The sequence below is a fragment of the Eucyclogobius newberryi genome, unplaced genomic scaffold, assembly GCF_026437365.1.
Source record: "Eucyclogobius newberryi isolate DKJ021-1_F unplaced genomic scaffold, fEucNew1.0.hap1 SCAF_12, whole genome shotgun sequence".
Lineage (NCBI taxonomy): Eukaryota > Metazoa > Chordata > Actinopteri > Gobiiformes > Gobiidae > Eucyclogobius > Eucyclogobius newberryi.
In genome coordinates this window covers 17751624-17771330 of record NW_027315746.1, presented here as the reverse complement: position 1 = coordinate 17771330, position 19707 = coordinate 17751624, and the positions used below count along the sequence as shown (strand labels likewise).

Sequence of the window (19707 nt, the reverse complement as noted above, 5' to 3'; positions counted from 1 at the left end):
CATTTAGAGTTCAAATGGTGGCTCCTTTGAAGTATGTCATAAAATATATATTGGTTGTTTAGTTAATCATCAAATGATTTGTTTGTAAAATAAGCTACAGGTTAGAGATGATACTCTTATGAAAGATCTGACCTCAGTGTCATTCTAACTGACCAAAAGATTATTTATGATGATTAAATGTGATAAATGAGTAGCTTGTTTGTACCTTTGTTTTGAAGTATTGGCATTATTAGAACCATAAAAGTATAAGTTTTTGTCCCAGGTGTTTCCAATCACATTAGGGATGTAGATTTTACTGAGTTTAAAGGCTCTTCAGACAGACAGTGCACCTCCTCATCTCGCTCCCTCAGAAACATTTTTTGTCTTGATTCACTTCACTCGCAGATGAAAAAAGACTCACCTCTTGTGCTGAAGCCAAAATACAAAAAGTATAAAGGCAAAGACCCGGTCTATACCTCCCACATTTGTTTTGTATTAAACAGTGGAGTCCACATAGACACAGACTATATGTGGCTCATGTGGTGCACAGACTCTTTTAGAAGTGCAAACAGGTGTAGCTCCAGCTTTGCCCTGAATATTGAAACAACATGAAACTACAGAAAAAGGCGAAAAATTAAAGGAAAAAGCTAGAAAGAAGCGTAAAGATAGTGAAGTCATCTGGAACGAGCTTTGTCATGTTCTCTACTCATTTTGAACTCCTCCAGAGGCGTCTCAAAGTCATTTCTATTTTTACACACCATTTGTGGTAAATAAAGTATGAAAATTTAGTGTCAACATGTTTAAAAGCCCAATTTCTTTCTCTTGTATTTCATGTTCATTGTGCTGCCCTCTATTGGACATTAGGCATTAACAGCAGTTTTAATTACTATTATTTATTATGTTTTTTCATCAGACAACAGGACATTACAGTGCTTTGTGTATTACAATATATGTATATTAAAATGCTGTTATAGTGTTTCACTACATCAGTAGAAACAGCAGCAAAATTCAATCAACAAAAGGGGCAGTCTTGGTTAAAAATCTCTTAAAAACATTTTGCTACCAAAGATTTCACTGAGTGCAATTAAATTGTACATTATTACAGTGATAGTGGATATTGGGCACTTGTGTGTTGAATGTTGCAGAAGATTTCAAATTGCATTGCTAAAATTCTGATAAAGGCATTGAGGTGATCAAAATCCGACCAATCCACCAACTTAAACAAAAATTGCAAAATGTATGAAAAGCAAGCCTTTTGCATAAGCAGTGTATGAAGCAGTTACAAATGTACAATAGCATAAATACTGACACTGAGATAATAGTAGTATAATAATGACATTAGGGATGTTGTGATGCTGTTTAAGTCCAGCAGGGGACAGTGTGGTGTTTTAGTGCAGAATCTCAATGAGGAGGCGTTTGAAATCCCCACCACACTCGTTATCCAGGGCTTCTTTCAGAGTCACGTCGTACTTCTCCAGATACATGTCCTTCACAGTTTCCAGATCAATCTGTGACACAAAACGCAACCCACTGTTACCACCCATACCTCTGCATTTTAGTATGGTAAGCAATTGCAAATTAGGTGCCCAGAGAAATCAATGTTTATTTTCTCTTAGTGTGCAATAACTGAATTAACTTTTGAGTTAAAATGGTACAGTGGCTAGTGACCTCCTGTGGCTGAATCCAAGAAGGAACAGTTTTAGGAATACAATTTGCTAGAATTTTCCTTTGTAAAAATGCACAGAATATTCTAAAAAAAATCAATACACAGTCACTTGCCTCAGAGCGCCCCACAATGATCCGGATCAGAGTGTCTTCATCTGTTCCTAGTCCCTTCATAGCTGCATTAAGGCGTCGGGCAAAGTAGAGTTGTGGGTTTTTGGCGCACCTCACTTTGAAAAAAACACACAGACATGTTATGAAAGCAGAGCATCCAGGATCCATTGGCCTTGTGTAAGATCATATTTCCTCATAGTACCCAGGGTGATGTAGCAGTCTTTGAGCGTCCCAGCAGCCTCCGCATCAATAGTATCCAATATTTCTGTGTTTGAGAGCTGTTAGAGAAAGACACTGTAACGCGGATATAAAACAAATCCAGAAAACCAATTAAAAGTACTTACAGTCTCATAGGCTTTAAACGTGGCTTGCAGTTGCAGGTAGTTCCTGTGTGTGAGGATGTCGCTAAAGGTGGATTCGTCAGTGCCAAACCTGCCCTCACCTGCCTGGAAAACAAATACACAAATGCTGTTTGCATGTGGCTTTTGAGGGAGAATGTAAATGTGGACAGAGAGCAACTCAAACACAGGTCACAGGGTGTTTTCAATGCTCAAATATACTTGGCTCAATGGAGATAGAAGCGTTAAATGCCACATAGTAAAGCAAATGAGACAGACAGGTGTGCTTCAGGTTCAACAGTACAAAACATAATGGTGTTTTAAATGTTGGCATTAAAGAAGGATAAAAAAATAGTAATTGAGGAAAACTAAAGATAATCATAATGGTTTTATTCTATCCCAAATACATTTTTAAGTGTTTTGTGTGTGTGTGTTTGGCATTAGTGACTCATTGCTTCCATGATAAAATTACCATAAAACAAACATTAAGGTAGGAAGTAATATTGTACATGTGCTGTAAATATATATGGTCGTAAATGCCTTACAGCGAACAAGGGCACACGGGACAAGCTGGAACACTCAACACTTCCACAGATCAAGATTCCATGTTAAAACCAAAGTGGCAGAAAAACTGAACAAGACCTGACATTAAGGAAGAGGATATTTCAACTTTAAAGTGGTATTTAAAATGAAGAAATATCCGATTTAACGGAAGCACACACATCCTTGCAGAACTCACCTCAAACAAAGCCGCGGCATCCTGTTCAGCTAACTCTTCATCCACTTCATAGCCCTCATCCCGACAGGCCTGCAGAAGAAAACAGGAGGGATTTAGATGGGATGAGTTTAAGTTGGTTTAAATACGAAATACAAAGAGTGAGTGAGTGCGTTAGTGGATTGTAGAAAAACTTCTACTTCAGGAGGGCCCGTCCGGTGGGCAGGGCTTTCTCTTACTTCGTCTCACTCACACAAGTCAGGTAGCTCACACTACAGGCTCTGGCCACGCTCCAAGGCCAGACTCCCGACAGCCGACCAGCGTCCCACCACGGATCACCCTCTGCTAGTGCTAGATTCAGAAGTTCACCAGTTCGCTTGATCTTTTCTCCTCTGGCATCGTGTTGCCAGATCCCAGTCTTTTGTCCTCTGGTATTGGGGTGCCAGGTCCCAGTCCCTCCTCTCTCTCTAAATTTCTCTCCCCTCTCCTCGATCACAAGTTTGCTAGATATTTTATCCTCGGGCACCGCGTTGTCAGGTTCCAGTATTTTATCATTGGGATCCGCGTTGCCGGGTTCCAGTAGCTTCTCCTCTGTCACCGCATTGCCAGGTTTCACTAGTTGTTCCACTTGCCTTCAAGCCCCGGTCTTGCAGGTCTGCCCACCACCAGGTTCCAATCCAGCCACCTCAAGCACCGGATTGTCCTTTTCCTTGCCGAGAAGGAGGGTCTAAGGACAGGGGCCCTGACTCACCTGACTTCGTCCCGCAGACTCATGCCGCTCAAGCTACTTCCATCATATCTATTTATCACTTGTTTTGTTTAGTCATGGATGCTCATCACGGATTGATGGTGTTGTCGTAGTATCGGCTGCGATCTCCTAATCCATTAATTCCCCAGATGCCACCGCCAGGCACTGGGATGCCCCCCCCAGAGTTACCAGCGGGCCCCGGGATGCCGCCTCCGGGCCCCGGGATGCCGCCTCCGGGCCCCGGGATGCCGCCTCCGGGCCCCGGGATGCCGCCTCCGGGCCCCGGGATGCCGCCTCCGGGCCCCGGGATGCCGCCTCCGGGCACCGGGATGCCGCCTCCAGGGGATGCCGCCTCCGGGCACCGGGATGCCGCCTCCAGGGGATGCCGCCTCCGGGCACCGGGATGCCGCCTCCGGGCACCGGGATGCCGCCTCCAGGGGATGCCGCCTCCAGGGGATGTCCACAACCGCTCTCCTCACCCCGGCATCAAGGACCTTGAACCAACGCCTAGTCTTCCTCTCAAACAAGCAAGATCACAGTGGTAGTTCCACCACGATCGATTTGTTCAAGCTAAAATCTGTTTTGAGCTCCTTTGCAATTTTACAGGACTTCTCGTACTGGATGTCACGTGGCGCCTCCCCTCAGGACTCAATCCTCACTACGGATCAAGGCCAGATTCCACCAGGTTCTGGTTCATCCTTTACTTAAAGTCAATCCTCACCTGGTCTCCATATTTCCTACCGGACATTTTCCCGCATTGGCGCCACCACATCTACCTCAAGTCAAGGAGTCATTGACCGCCTCATTAAATCATGGAACAAATGTTCTCCATGGCCTTTACGGTCTACACCCACCATAACCTCCGCGATCTCCATTTCGCCAATTGGCATCCGTTAAGCTTCTTTTGGGGGTATCGAGGCCAGGGAGCCTACTGCCCTCATCGCCAGAAGCCCCGAAACGGTATCCATTTCAGTACATTTGTGTTGTTCATGTTTCTCGTATGCCAATAAATACTTTGCATCGTAGCTGGGGTTGTGGTCCTTACTAGTGAACGGAATAATCTTGTGGGATATCTCATGTGGAACATATTATAACCAGACATTAGAAGTTTGTGAAGAATAGAGTGGCAGGAGGAGTTACAATGCAAGTCTTTTAGTTCAGAGGAGAGGAAGAGAGAGCGAGGGGAAGCAGCTGAGTGTGGGAATGTTCTGGAACATGGTTGGCATAAGGACACGACAAAACAATGAAGTTGTGTGTGAACAATGTTCCAGTGGGTGAATCACAAACAATACAGTCACTGCCGAAACTTGTCATAACTTGCATTTGTATTCACGTCGAGGCTCTAATCACGATTGAATATGCATAAAATGTTTCTCTTCTGATTCGTAATGATGTACATGCACTTTCAGCACAGTTTGATAGGCACTTAAAATTAAATTCAAATATGTTTAGTTATCTTAAGTTTAGGAGGATGATAAACCGCGTTCAGAAGCCCCCTATGATGACAACACAAACAAGGCAGTTTACGTCGGATCCATAAGGGGCCGGTGCAGAGAGATCTGGGCGGCAGTCGACAGCAGGGGCCTCGGCGACCAGATCTCCAGTTTCTATAGCTCAACGTTGTCATTTATTTGTGATCCACCAATTTTCTCAATAAATATACTAGATCTGTATTCTGAACTAGAAGAGTCTGTTAAGGAATTTTGTCAAATCGTCTTCAGCCATGCAAGATCAAGACGAACTCCAAGAATCACTAGGTCTGATATGGAACTGTAACTTTCCCATTTGTAAAAAAAAAATTCAATATTTCTTGCATATAAGCTAATATAATAATACTTTTTTTATAATGATTGTGTAAACATTGCTGCCTCTTTAACTTCATGGCTTTGCAGTTGGTAGAAAATTATTGGCTCAATTTATTGGGAAATCCAACCAAATACTGTATGAAATCCTCCCCCGATATCACCATTACCAATAATAGCAAGAAATTACCCAGGACTCATAGCATACTAAATGCTAAAATTATTGTTACTTTGTGATATTTGAGTTGTTACCTGCAGCAAGGATGTGAGCAGGTTTCTAACTTCTCCACTTGTGTCGTCCTCAATGTCTGCTTCCAACTCTTGCTCATAAACTGAAAACATATATTTAAAACATAAAAACCTACCCAAACACTATTACTGATGTCTAGCATGCGAGAGCACAGCCATTTCCTCCCCCTCTGATCTAAACAAGCAGAAGAAATCTCACCTTGCACATATGCCTCCTTGTAGCTTATGATATCCTAAAAAATCCAAACGATTCAAACATTAGTATTTACATGAACTGCACACATCATTGTGCCTCATTGTCAGATTAGAGCTGGCAGACCTGGTTAGAAGCAGTACAGAGGATTTCCACCAGCACCGCCTCGTCAGTCCCTGCGCCCTTCATGGCTTTCTTCAGCTCTTTGGCAAAGAACACATGAGGAGGTTCCAACATTGCCACAACGGCATTCTCAAAACTCCCTGTGAGCTCCTTCTTCAACACCTCCTCCAACTCCTGAAACAAAATGAATGTTACTGTAGTGCGATTGGGGTGCGCATTCAAATAAATTTAAAAAAAGAGTAGAAACACACTTACGTCGTCATATTTTTCAAAGTAAGCCCGTTTGATCTCTAAACGCTGAGCTGAGGAGCGATTGGCCAGGATCTGTGTTATAGTTTCTTCATCTGTGCCTATCAAAGAGGATGAAGGGTAAACCGATGTGATTTCTTGACAAGAATGGACGCTGGCTGTGATGTAGGACACAGACCTTTGTCTGAGATACAAAGGCCACTCAGAAGCGCTGTGAAAATGTTCCTGCAGCTGAATTTGAATTTATTTTGGCTCAATAATCTATACAAATCATCTATCTATCTATTTATATTTATCTAAAAACCTGCTCTGGCGTATTGATACTGTTACATAGTGTAAGTCATGTTTTTTTTTAGCGTCAGGGCAGCTGTGGCTACTAAATCTTACCACCACATAGCATGAGTGAGGAGTGAATGAATAATAACTGAAGCAACTGAAACTTACCCAAACCTTTGCAGGCTTTTCGGATCTCCTTGATATCAGTGGTGACATCAAAGTCCTCATAAGGGACGATGGTGGGCTGTGTAAGAAGAATATCAGAGTCGACACTCATTGATATGCAGTAAACATTATTTTCAACACAGTAACTTGTGGTTAGGGGGTAACTAAATACATTCTAGAAGGATTGCTAACGTCCCACAGGAAACGGGCGCAGCTCCTGTGGTTGAGCTGAGTCATGGGCCAGTCCTGCTCCAGCCCACCCTTCTCTCATACAATGCGGCTTTATTGATCAGCTGCTCTCAGAAATAACGTTTTTGTCCAACTGCTGCCCTCTCACTACATTTTTCTGCCCTCCAACTATAGGCAACTTAAAAAAAACGTTGTCTTAACCAAATGAATAAACCAGATTTTATAACTATAAATGATTAAAATGTAATATATTCTAAAAAAATCTACATGGTTTACAAGGATAACTAAATAAATAGCGGTAGTAAGCTATTTCAACATGTAAAAGTTGTGCTGTTTGCAGTAACTGTCTGTTTTCTTTCGCCTGACTGCTGATTAGTCCACTTCAAAGTACACTTAATTAATAGGAAAGACGCCACCCAAAGACACCGCCCAAACAGTAAACAGGAAATTACAAGTCACTGCATAGAAAAAGTATCTGGTTTTAATCTTACCTGCACGTTTCCCATCTGGAGTCAAGCGTGTTTTGCAGATGTAGCAAATGCAGTTGGTTTTTTTAAGGTTGAACAGAAAAGCGCAGTTTGCGGCAGAGGTGATGCGCGTTAAGGCGTGATGCGTGCGTGGCCCGTGCGATGCAGATGTGACGTCAACACGCTCATTCATTAAACCGGGAGCACGCAGTGGGCGGAGGTAATTTAGTCAGTCATTTCAAAATATATCAGCTCTGTTCGTTCATTAAAACACGAGTTGTGCCGTTGTTGGTCTTGACTTTTGAGGTTTACTTTAAATCTAAACTCCCAGAAGTGTCCGCAATGTTTACTTTACCCGTGGATCTATTCAAATATCAAATGCATCATAGGCCTTACGCTCCATAGAAATGATAGATAAGTGAATATTTGCTAGATACTACAGAACTTTAATATACTGTGACATTTTCGAGTGACCCTAACCCTGACAAGAAAATCATTATGATCAATTGCTCAAATGCGTTTTTCTCCACACGATGGCAGTGTTGTGAAGCCTTTATTTTGTCTTATAAAGCTGTAGGCTACTAAGAATCAGCAGGTACGTAATCCACTTTATGTAACTAAGCAATAATGCCGCAACATGTTCTAATAATAATTAAAATGTAATAAAATTGTCACTTTATTTTGTTATAACATTTACTGCTTAATTTACTGCATTATGTAATAAACCAGTTTTTACGTATTGAGTAAATACAGTGTGAGTGAGTGGATTCTTTCCCCATGAAAATATAATATGTGATAAGACAGGAAATGTAATAACATGGTCAAAGTATTATTTATGGTGTGTTTGGGGATAAATGTATTTACTGGTGATTTAATAAAAAAAGTACTTTAAAAAATCTGAAATGATTAATAGTATTAATAGAATATAACCCACACTGAAGTGAGAGCCATGCCCTGAAATTACCGTGTAATCATCATAATTACCACACTATCCAATTACCTTGTCATGCTATAGAATAAATCATGTGGTTTAAAAACTGTTGTTTATTACATAATGTGGCTGTTCACAGTCATGAAAAGCCAGTGAACATAATAAAAGACATCGCTAAATATTCTTTTCCAATAACGTAAAATACCTAAATTGATCTAAACTTATTATAAGCGCTTTGTTGAAGTCAAAACAAAACAGTAGCGTTTTATAGAAACATTTAATTCAGAACTGTAGCATTGACTCTTATGTACATGCAACACAACATGATTGTACAATAGGAAACTTTCTCATGTGGACACTACAGTCATTAACAACTTTTAGTAGTAACACAATGAACAAGCATAAAATACATTTATCGTGTGCACAGTTTTCCATTTGAAAAGCCCAACAAAATCTGGCACAAAACAGAAAGATTATAAATTAAGTGTATTGTGGCTTATTATCTCTTCACATTCTTTAGGACACATTATTATAAGTGCTCTTTGTCCTATTGTAGGTACACTTTTTGTTTTATTTTATGAGTAAGAAGCCCAGTATGATCATGCACATCAGGATGCAGCTTCATACAGATGTAGATGGGTAACATTGCACTGTATTCATTATTAATAGCAGGTGGCTGGTCAAAAGATTGATTTGCTCTTGTTATTTAAGGTTTAGATGTCAAAAAAACTATTTGATCAATGTGGTTTACTTGGTCATGCATAGTTGTGTGTATGGTTGTCTGACGACCAAAAAGTGCATACAAGCAGAAATAACCAGGCTGGTTAAAATTGTGGAAAAGAGAAATACTTTGTAAAGGGTGTTCATGTTTCACAGTTCAATGTATTAAATAACAATGCAAAAGAAATTATGGGCGGTAAGCCTCTCTCTTCTTGTGACGGGCTGAAGTCCTAAACAAAAAGGACTGAATGTTCGATTTATGTCAAAAATAATAAAGTAAATCACATGCAATACACGATTATTTGCATTGACAACCCAAGTAGAGATGGACCAAATATGAATAATGTAATATTGTCATCTGATTCCTTGATTTGAAGCATCAACTCAACTAAGAGCATTTACCCAGATGTTTACTAAATAAACCAGTTATGACTGTAGTATGAGCATGTTACCTGGAGGCTTAACAAGCCTCCAGGTAAAACATCCATCCTCTTCCGCTTATCCAAGGCCGAGTTGCAGGGGCAGCAGTCTAAGCAGTGGTCCTTCCCCACAGCCTCTTCCCAGTGGGACATGCCCAAAACACCTCCCCAGGGAGGCGCCCAGGAGGCATCCAGAACAGATGCCTGAGCCACCTCAGCTGGCTCCTATCGACGTGGAGGAGCAGCGGCTCTACTCCGAGCTCTTCCCGTGTGACTGAGCTCCTCACCACACCCAGCCACCCGGCGGAAATTAATTTCGACCGCTTGTATCCGTGATCTTGTCCTTTTGGTCATTACCCAAAGTTGATGACCATAGGTGAGGGTAGGAACGTAGATTGACCGGTAAATTGAAAGCTTTGCCTTTCAAGATGCTGCACCAATCCGCCTGTCAATCTCCTCACTCATCCTTCCCTCACTTGTGAACACGACCCCGAGAAATTTTAACTCCACCACTTGGGACAAGGACTACAACCAACCTGGATAGGACAAGCCACCTTTTTCCAGTTGAGAACCATGCCAGCGGCAGCAACCCCCGAACCCGGTGGTGGACACAGGAAGTAAGGCTGAAGAAGGAGGCCTATCAGACCTCTTTAGCTTGTAGGACTCCTGAGGCCGTTGACAGGTACCGGCGGGCCAGGCGGGCTGCATCTTGTGGTGTCGCAGAGGCAAAAACCCGACGCTGGGAGGAGTTTGGGGAGGAGGACTATTGGTTGGCTGCGAAGAAATTCTGGCAAACCGTCCAGAGCCTCAGGAAAGGGAAGCAGTGCTTCACCAACACCATTTATGGTGCGGGTGGAGAAACTGCTGACCTCGACTGGGGATGTTGTCGGACGGTGGAAGAAATACTTTGAGGACCTCCTTAATCCCACTGTCACGTCTTCCGAAGAGGAAACAGAGACTGAGGACTCGAGGCTGGCTCGTCCATCACCCAAGCTGAAGTTACTGAGGTTGTTGGCAAACTCCTCGGTGGCTCTGGGGGTGGATGAGATCTGGATGAGATCCGCCCTGAGTACCTAAAGTCTCTGCACTTCTCTGCAACATCGTGTGGCGGTCGGGGACAGTGCCTCTGGACTGGCAGACCGGGGTGGTGGTCCTTCTGTCCAACTACAGTGGGATCACACTCCTAAGGTCTATTCCAGGGGACTGGTGAGGAGAATCTGACCGACAGTCGAAACTCGATCCCGGTCGTGGAACACTGGACCAGCTCTATACTCTCCATCGGGTGCTCGAGGGTTCTTGGGAGTTTCCCAACCAGTCCACATGTGCTTTATGGATCTGTAGAAGGCTTTCAACCGTGTCCCTCGGGGTGTCCTTTGGGGGGTGCTCTGGGAGTACGGGGTCCGGGGCCTTTTGCTCAGGGCTGCCCGGTCCCTGTATGACCGGAGCAGGAGCTGTGTTCGCATTAGTAAGTGAGACCTGTTCCCATTGCATGTTGGACTCCGTTTTAACATGAATGATCAAATCTGCCAAAAGGACTGGCTTCACTAATGTGTCGAGAAATCTCACAAGTCACTCTGCCTTTTTCCGCACAATTTTATTCCCCGCTGCCTTTCATCATCATATTTAATAGAGTCGGTCCCTGCTGGCTTAAGCTAAATTTATCCCTCATCAAAGTACCCCGGGAAAGGCACGTCGAGTAAGCTGCAGGGAGGACTGTACCAATGTTAATATGTGACGGTGGGATTTACTTTAATTATACTATGGTACTTGGTGAAAAAACAAGCATATTTGTAGAAAACTATTATTAGAGTGATCTGAATGTTGTAGTTCCTGTCATGTGCTTGAGTTGCAACAATGGATAGTAGAATAAACGCCTCTAAGGTCCCAAGTCACTGGGATAGGCTCCAGTCACCCGCGGGAACAAGCGGTAGAAAATGAATGGATAAATGTTTTTATTCAGCACAAAAATAGACTGGCTGAAAAAACTCATCTTCCCTCTGAATTTATTCTTCACCAGGATTTTTTTTGTGAATGAAAAATGACAATTGGGTGTTTTTCCTCACACCCTCCCTCCAAAGTCCGGATCGGGAAAGTCCCAGGGGCAGACGTCGGCCATGTTGGGTGCACTGATGACAGCAGCTCTCTTCCTCTCCCCTGAGGGTTTAGTCTGTAAGAGGACGCTGTGAGAGTCTTCACTGTCCCGGTACACCACCTCTGGGTCCCTGGATGAGCTCCTCCGCCTCTCTGAACCTGCCACCCCGGGACAATCTGAGGTCTGGCTCACTCTTCTCCTCTCCGAAGATGGTTTACTGGAGGAGCTACGTCTCTCCCTGCTCTTCTCCCGCCCCTTCTCCTTCTCTGCTTTGTGATTGGACGAGCACGAGCCTTTCCGCTTCTTCCTGTGCGTGCTGGGACTGTTGCACCCTCGCTCCTGTTTTGGCGATGGTGGGCTGGAGTAATCCCACGGGCATATCTCCACCATCAGTGACGGAGGCTGCAGCAGACTCCCGGTAGACTTGGAGTGGTCCGAATGAAGAGTTTTGAGTTTGCCGTCGGTGGGCGTGACACTTTTCTTTCGCCGGACCCGTTCTGGAGAAATGGCCTCTGGTCCCATGATTGGCTGCTCCTCGAACTCCCACGGACACACATCTGGTTTCAAAGGCAGAGGAGACTTTGGGGGTCTGGATTTACGTGATTCCCTCATCTCCTCTTTCTCTGCTCCTTTATCCCTGCTTCTCCGTCTGTTGGCCGGGGACTGTCCAGTTTTGTGCCTCTGCTGAGAACGCCCCCCTTTGGTGCTCCCGGAACTGCTGCCACGGCGACAGGCTGTGGGTTCTCCTGGGGCGATGGAGACATGTTTTTGTGCTTTAACTTCAGATGTCGGGGTCTGACTCTCCTCCATCTCCCACGGAGAGACCTCTGATACATCGTACAGGCTCCTCCCGGTCTCAGAGCAGATGGAGGGCTGGCTGCCACTCACCTGCCACACACAGAGAGAAATTTATAGAAAATAATGTTCCTCCTTATGGTAACAGGCACTAGAAAATGTGTTGCGTAGCCAGCCAAGACCAAAAGCTTTGACACAACTTTATAAAGATGTATGAGTCAGGAACAATATCCTGTTTCCCAGATTTCAAATGGCTATGACTGACAGGCAGATTAAACATTCAGAGAAATTCATGCCTTTCCTTTTAAATAAACAAAAGGCCGTGTGGTTCTCTTCTTGCATCCAATGATTGCTGTTCTACTTTAGAATATAATTCACACACACATTTAAGAGGCAAATTAGCAGCTGACGTTGGGAGGGTTTTTGATGCCTTTAAGGCCCACCCACAGGCTGAGAGAGACTGGCTGGTCAAGCAAGAAAATGTGAAGAGTAATTTAGGGTAAGACTACTTGTTGAAGAAGATGGATTTGTGAGCCAAGCAATAATGCTTCAAGAAATTAACTTTTACTGAAATTGTCTGTGATGTGTTCATTGTTCCCAAAACGTTGATCCTGTTTCATGACATATTTAAACAAATAATCTAAAACTATACAAATTACAATGACTTGAAACGACTACCTGAAAGACTTAAAGGAGCTGATTTGCATTGTCTAATCAAGTAATGAAATATATGGGACACAATTGAGTACTTTTAGAATCTTAGTCTTGTGGGCATACCTGCTGTTTCATGATGCCCATCTTGAGTGGGGTTTTGGAGTACTCCACAGACTGGCTCGCGATCATTTTTGGATATTGTTCTGGGGTCTCGTCCACCTCTGCCAGGGTGGCCCCCTCGTGCCCTTTCTGAACCCTCTTATTGGCATCCTCCGCACTTGTCTTGTTGGCCAGACCGGGCATCTTCTCTTTGGCACTGGAAATAACACTCAGAGACTTTTGCATAATGGTGGTGCGCAGGTGCACTGGTTTCTTCTCGTGAGTGAGGTTGTGGGCGCTTGCAGATTTCCAGAAGAGTGGGACTGACTCAGTGGAGTCGGCAGGCTGGAGTGTCTGTTGGGTGACAGGTGGGTCCGTTGGTTTCCTGCCATGTTTTCGACCAATCAGTGAGCCCAAAAATGATCCGTCTCCCCCTCCGATAGGAATCATTTTCTCTCCGCCGGCTGAGCCACTGGGACTGGGAGCGGCCTCGTCCTGGTCACAGACGTGGTCGTAGCTCAGGGACTTCTTCAAGGCCATGACTTTGTTCCTCAAAGAGTCGTCACGTGCTTTACCTAAATAAATATTCATAAAATGCAATGGTACTGAGATTTGGAATGGTAGAATGGCAAATGGAGATTATAAGACATTTCAAATCAAAATAATTTATGTGTGATTAAATGTTGTTTTATGGATTGTCTGTCATTTCTGTTGTGGACGGAGAATACTTTGTTTTCTGTTCCTCCTGATCTTGAAGGTAAAAGGTTAATTCTGACATATTTGCATTGATTGTTTAGCATCAATGTTTCCTAAATACGTCTTAAAAAACATAATTATGATTATTTGGAAGTGGACATTCTCGAATTTTCATTAAACCACCATCAACTGTTACTATAAGATATTCATTTCAATTCATGTTCGAGCTAAGACCCTGCAGCTACCGGATTGTCCACTCCACCATAAAAATGGGTTTGAAAGAACCTCATTTAATAGCACAACATACATGACATTCTATTATTAAAAATTAAAATACAGAATTTCAGGCAGCTTACAGGCAGCTCATAAGAGTAATAGTCTTACCGTGGTGCCCTGGTTCACCCCTCCTCAGGGTGCTCCGGTTGCTGCCATGCTCGCTGCCCTCCTCGCGGCTGCCCTGTCGGTGCAGGTGCATGGTCTCGGGGATCTCAGTGATGCGCTTCATCAGGGTGCGGCCCAGGCCTTTTTTAGAGTTGCGTTTCTTCTGGAGGTGAGGGTTGTTGGCGAGCATCTTCTTTCGCTTATGGATCTCGAGCTGGGCATATAGCTTTTTCAGCTCATCCTTAAACACAACACAAGGAATACAACGGATGTGAACGAAGCCTGAATAGTTTTTTAATCCTCGCTCAGTAATGCTCTTGTGGGCTTCGTATTTACTATTTACAATTAAATGTTGCAGATAATAAAAGTAAATTAAAGGTATGTGAATTCAAGCCCCCTTAAGACCATACCTAATAAATGTATTCATTATTTGTCTTGAAAGCACTATTTTACAAAAAGTAATTACAAGCATACATTTTTTTTGTTACGGCTGAGACTTCATTTGTGGCATGTTTTATTTTCAAATGCCACTGATCATAGTATTTACTTGGACCAATTTTTATGTTCTTATTGCAGCACAAAACCAATATTTGTACAGCAGAAAATAAAATTTGGCAGAGCAAACCTTTATATATATAAATGGCTACAGAGCTATGCCTACATTCATTCATAAATGTTTGTACTGCTTCTTCCCAGGTGACTGGAGCCTATCCCAGTGACTTTGGGCCTTGGGCGGGCTGCACCCTGGACAGGAGCCAGCTCGTAGCAGTGTTAACACAGAGACACACAGACAACTATTCACTCCCACATTCATTCACTTGGGGCAATTTTTACAGTTGCCAATCCACTAAACCCGGAGAACATGGAGACTCCCCTATTGGGAACAAGCGGTAGAAAATGCATGAATGAACGTCTCTTTACCCGTATGTCCTCAGGGTCCAGGCTGTGTTCACTCCAGGCCGAGGTGATGCTGTTGTTTAAATAAGAGCCGGATCGTCCCATGTCCAGCTCCTCTTCATACGCCTCAGTGGCAATGTCGTCTCGAGCCTGAGTCCCTTTGAACAAAAACTACAGACAGAGAAACAGAATATATATTTAAAGCCACCAACCATACATAGAAAGTATGTGAAAATGTAAATAAATGGAGCCCACTCTTATAATGGGCTGCTATTAACAATTATTTTCTTATTAGATTAATCTAGCAAGTATGATTATTCGATTAGTTGTTTACATAGCGACCCATCTGTAAATAAAAATGTCCTTTTTTCTCCTTTTTTTAGTCAAATTTGACCCAAAGACGTTCATTGTTTTTTCATCAGAAACACTAAACGTACAAATGTTTCCTGTGTCATTTTTGATTTAATTATTGTTGTTACTATATTAGTTGATAATTAATTCTATTACTAAATTAGTTGATGATTTCCCCAAAAAATTATAAGTTGTAAATGTTGCAATTTGATTAAATTATTTCATCCCTATGCAACAGTAAACAAGCAAGTGTGTTGATTTTCACATAATGACCAACATAAAGTCTGTCTAAATATGATAATGGAGATGGAGGGTCAGAAAACATAGGTGAAATACCAAGCTTTTTTTGCGCACGCTCTTCTGAGTTGTGCTTTAACAACTTTGCACTTCCTCTGTGTCCGTCTTGTGGATTGATACTTGACAAATCAGTCCTTGGTTTTTTCAAGATTGCCAAACATTGTGCAAACACTGAAATGTGCGTGGACTTTAACTATGTGGGAACCAGTCCAATTTTGCCAAGTTCATCATCGAGTTCGTCTCATTGCACATTTCTCTTCATTCAACTAATTCTTCCACAACTATTCCTTATTCTTTCAACTATTCTTCTTGCTACTACCACTTCTCTTGTTTCACAGAGGCAGCTCCCACCCATGAATACAATATGAGAAAAATAAATATTTGTCTCATATTGTGGCTCATACACTGTGAGATTAGTGTCCTCTCTTAATTATCTCTGTGTTCTCAGCTGACTCACTCTACAAGTATAATGACAATCACAACAAAGAACTGACTAAGCTCGAATAGTGATACGGCCCACACAGAGCAGGCTGTGTGAACAACAAACTCATTAGACTTGTGTATGAATCCCAATAATTTGCATTGTAAAATGAGACTGCATCTCCTCATTTCTGATATCTAGGAGACATTTTTGCTGCTTTTATTTGTCATTGTACCTTTGGGACGAGCAGTAGACACAGAGTGACCGTAACAGTCAGATGAGTGTGAGCGAAGAACAACATGAACATCCAGTCAGGATGAAGTCCTTGGACCAGAGAGAACCTGTGAGCAAACAAAATGGATTAATTCAGAATAAGAATATAACTACACTACTACATGACAGAACAATGGGCTATGTGGACCTTATAGTGTTGTAGAAAGGTAAAATTGTTAAGCTAGTCCTAAAATCCTGACTAAAATTGCATCTTTGTTCAAACAGTTTCCTGTCACACACTGAGATGGGCCCAGAAACCTACAGCGTGTTATAAAAGAGAGTGGTAATAAATATGGGAAACTATTGCTTATTACTTTTTTCTACACCTTCATGTTAATACCAGAAGAAGACAGACTGCAGTAAAACATGTTTGTTTATGCGAACAATGCAATTTTCAATTTACAATCCCCTTTTGTACTCTAAAATCCTCAGATGAGTTCTCCATGAGCTCCGGTGCATGAAGATGCTGAATATGCACTCAGCCTGCTCTGTGCACGTCTTATCTGAGAAACAGCAGCAGCCGACTCACAAAACCCTAATGTTTCAGTCCCAGACGACAAGAGCTGCTTGGGCTGAAAATGAAAATGTACCCAGTGGACTGTTCCACTCAGATTAACTCTGTGTGACCTTTCCTTTGTCCCACGGAGCACCACAGGCTACTGCACAAATTACACACAACTTTCACCTACTCTTTTATCTGGTTAGCTTTGACACAAGCTTCTTTTTCTACATTTAGCACTCACTGGAAGTCACTTTTAGGTCTATGTGGGTAATATTTTAGATCAGTTTGGAAATATATCACATAAAAAAGGACACTGACCTTCACAAAATGGAAAAAATGACCTTCTGACTCAATTTGAAAATGGAATTATTCGACAGACTTTGGACTAAAGGAGACACATACGTTGGAAAACTTATGCCGTGAACATTTTGGGATGTTTTGTGCTACTGTCTATTTTGATATCTCTCAGTGTCATTTTTTGTGTTTTTAATTTCAACCTAAAAAAAACAAACAAAGAATTGATGTGATTTGCAACAATCCAGTTACAGAAAATACAATTCATTTAAACCAATGAAACTCAATGTTGACAATTTGCTTTGATGACTTATACAATCCAACTTGGGACAGAATATGGTGGATTTCGACATATTCTTTCACACTAAGCTGCTTGGACACTGACCTGAGGATTTGAAAGATGGCCGACACCACCAGCTCATTGTAGATGGCCACAGCGATGTAACGTGGCTCGTGGAACGCTGAGGGAACGGTCCGGACCGCGTAGCACAGGTACACGCCCCAGAGCAGGAACAGAAACTCAGCTGGAGGAGGAAAAAGACCAAATGACAGGACATTATTGATGAACTCTCCTCTGTGTCACTTCAGCTGCCCAGTTTATCGGCCCTTCACGGTGTATCTTTGATTTGAAGAGGTCTCAAAATGCATCTCTCGCACTAGAAGTCATTACCACATACATTGCTCTTGTAATAGAATCAAATACATGACTGCAGGAGAGAATCAATAACCATTTTAAAACTCATTAATAGAATTTCTTTGGACAGACTGTCTTGGAGATATGAAATTTTGTCTGGCTCAGATTCCTTCTATGCTTGCTTACTTCTTCATGCCCCACAATAATAGGCCTATAAAAGCTTGTGTACCGAGTGTAAACATCATTTATTCATTTCATATGATATACTGTGTCTTTCTTCAAGCCTGCGACCACTTTAGATACAATCGTTTCTGCTGTTTTCCATGAACAATAAAAAAGATTCGAGCCGGGCTACTCATATGAACGGTGCATTAATATTCATGGAAATATCGTCCATAAAGTATTTCAAATGAATAGTTTGTATTACACACTAATGAGGAAGAAGGCTTAGGTTGATTTTTGAAAGTCCCATCATGCACTTCCCACTTTTGGACACTTTAACCTTGGATTTTTGTAGTGCAATACTGTACGTGTATGGAAAGTAGAGGAAAATATGCCGGTTGTTGTCTTTTCACTCGCTGTGTCAAAAAAAGAGACATTTATCAGTAACAAAGGCGTTTTTGGTGTTGAAGTGATCAGAATGAGTCTGTTGAAGGTTTAATTCACCTTCGAGAATACATTTTGAGCTCTCAAGATGGAGACAGCCTTAAAAAAACTCAAGTGAACCAAACAGAACACAAGTCTATGCACAATCTATACCATTTTTTATGAAGGGAAACAACAAAAACATGTTCACTACATCTACTACGAGTCCTTGGCGTAGCAAATGTATCCGACCGACTGAAAAACGAATCCAAACATAGAAAGCTATTACAGTCATTTCAAGGTTTTTGACACACGTATTGAGAGCGTTTGCCAAATCATTTCCCATCATCTTCTGCGGGAGGTTTCTGTCCTTCAACTCGCTCTGCTCTTATTGGTTGTCAGCGTGAACAGCTGGACTCCCTCATTTTACAGCTCGAATTGAAAGACGCGGATATTACAGTTCTGCACACAATCATTTAGATATTTTCTCGCCGCATCGCTCTGCATCGCTGCCCGTGCTCCCGAAAAGCTCCAGACTTCACAGTGGTTCTTCCCAGCTATTCGAGTTTGGCTTGTCAATCACTGTTTCAAGGACGTGCCGGGAAACTTCCTCTTCTTCAGCTCCGAGAGCACCCGCACACTCAGGCCGAGAGCACCCGCACACTCAGGCCGAGAGCACCCGCACACTTAGGCCGAGAGCACCCGCACACTCAGGCCGAGAGCACCCGCACACTCAGGCCGAGAGCACCCGCACACTCAGGCCGAGAGCACCCGCACACTCAGGCCGAGAGCACCCGCACACTCAGGCCGAGAGCACCCGCACACTCAGGCCGAGAGCACCCGCACACACAGGCCGAGAGCACCCGCAAACACAGGCCGAGAACACCCGCACACACAGGCCGAGAGCACCCGCACACTCAGGCCGAGAGCACCCGCACACACAGGCCGAGAGCAGCCGCACACACAGGCCGAGAGCACCCGCACACACAGGCCGAGAGCACCCGCACACACAGGCCGAGAGCACCCGCACACTCCGGCCGAGAGCACCCGCACACACAGGGCGAGAGCACCCGCACACACAGGCCGAGAGCACCCGCACACACAGGCCGAGAGCAGCCGCACACACAGGCCGAGAGCACCCCGCACACTCAGGCCGAGAGCACCCGCAGACTCAGGCCGAGAGCACCCGCACACGAGAGCACCCGCACACACAGGCCGAGAGCACCCCGCACACACAGGCCGAGAGCACCCCGCACACTCAGGCCGAGAGCACCCGCACACTCAGGCCGGGCATGTGAAAGAACTGTTACTCAGAAGAGCATATCACGAAAGCTGTTTTGAAGATATGAAAAATGTACGATTTACAGTAAAAATGCTACTAAAAAGAGCTTATTAAA

The 19707-nt window shown here is 43.3% G+C and overlaps 2 protein-coding genes across 2 annotated transcripts in view; both read right to left on the bottom strand.

The window, feature by feature from the left end:
• Nucleotides 1–1326: 1326 nt before the first annotated feature.
• Nucleotides 1327–7449, bottom strand: LOC140356260 (annexin A13-like). The gene is made up of 11 exons (XM_072441089.1): nucleotides 7294–7449; nucleotides 6617–6692; nucleotides 6179–6273; nucleotides 5927–6097; nucleotides 5807–5840; nucleotides 5611–5690; nucleotides 2833–2901; nucleotides 2100–2201; nucleotides 1958–2033; nucleotides 1759–1871; nucleotides 1327–1487 (listed from the first exon to the last, which is right to left on the bottom strand). The coding sequence occupies exons 1-11, from the start codon at nucleotides 7306–7308 to the stop codon at nucleotides 1368–1370; spliced, it is 951 nt and encodes a 316-aa protein (XP_072297190.1). The 5' UTR covers nucleotides 7309–7449; the 3' UTR covers nucleotides 1327–1367.
• Nucleotides 7450–11287: 3838 nt separating this feature from the next.
• Nucleotides 11288–19707, bottom strand: part of LOC140356266 (metabotropic glycine receptor-like) — a 75946-nt gene continuing 67526 nt past the window's right edge. The window contains exons 8-13 of the mRNA XM_072441097.1: nucleotides 17477–17615; nucleotides 16258–16363; nucleotides 14978–15124; nucleotides 14060–14297; nucleotides 13004–13554; nucleotides 11288–12319 (exon numbers count right to left, since the gene is read on the bottom strand). Of these exons, the coding sequence (XP_072297198.1) occupies nucleotides 11399–12319; nucleotides 13004–13554; nucleotides 14060–14297; nucleotides 14978–15124; nucleotides 16258–16363; nucleotides 17477–17615 (2102 nt within the window). The 3' untranslated portion in view covers nucleotides 11288–11398. The remainder of the gene's footprint in view (nucleotides 12320–13003; nucleotides 13555–14059; nucleotides 14298–14977; nucleotides 15125–16257; nucleotides 16364–17476; nucleotides 17616–19707) is intronic.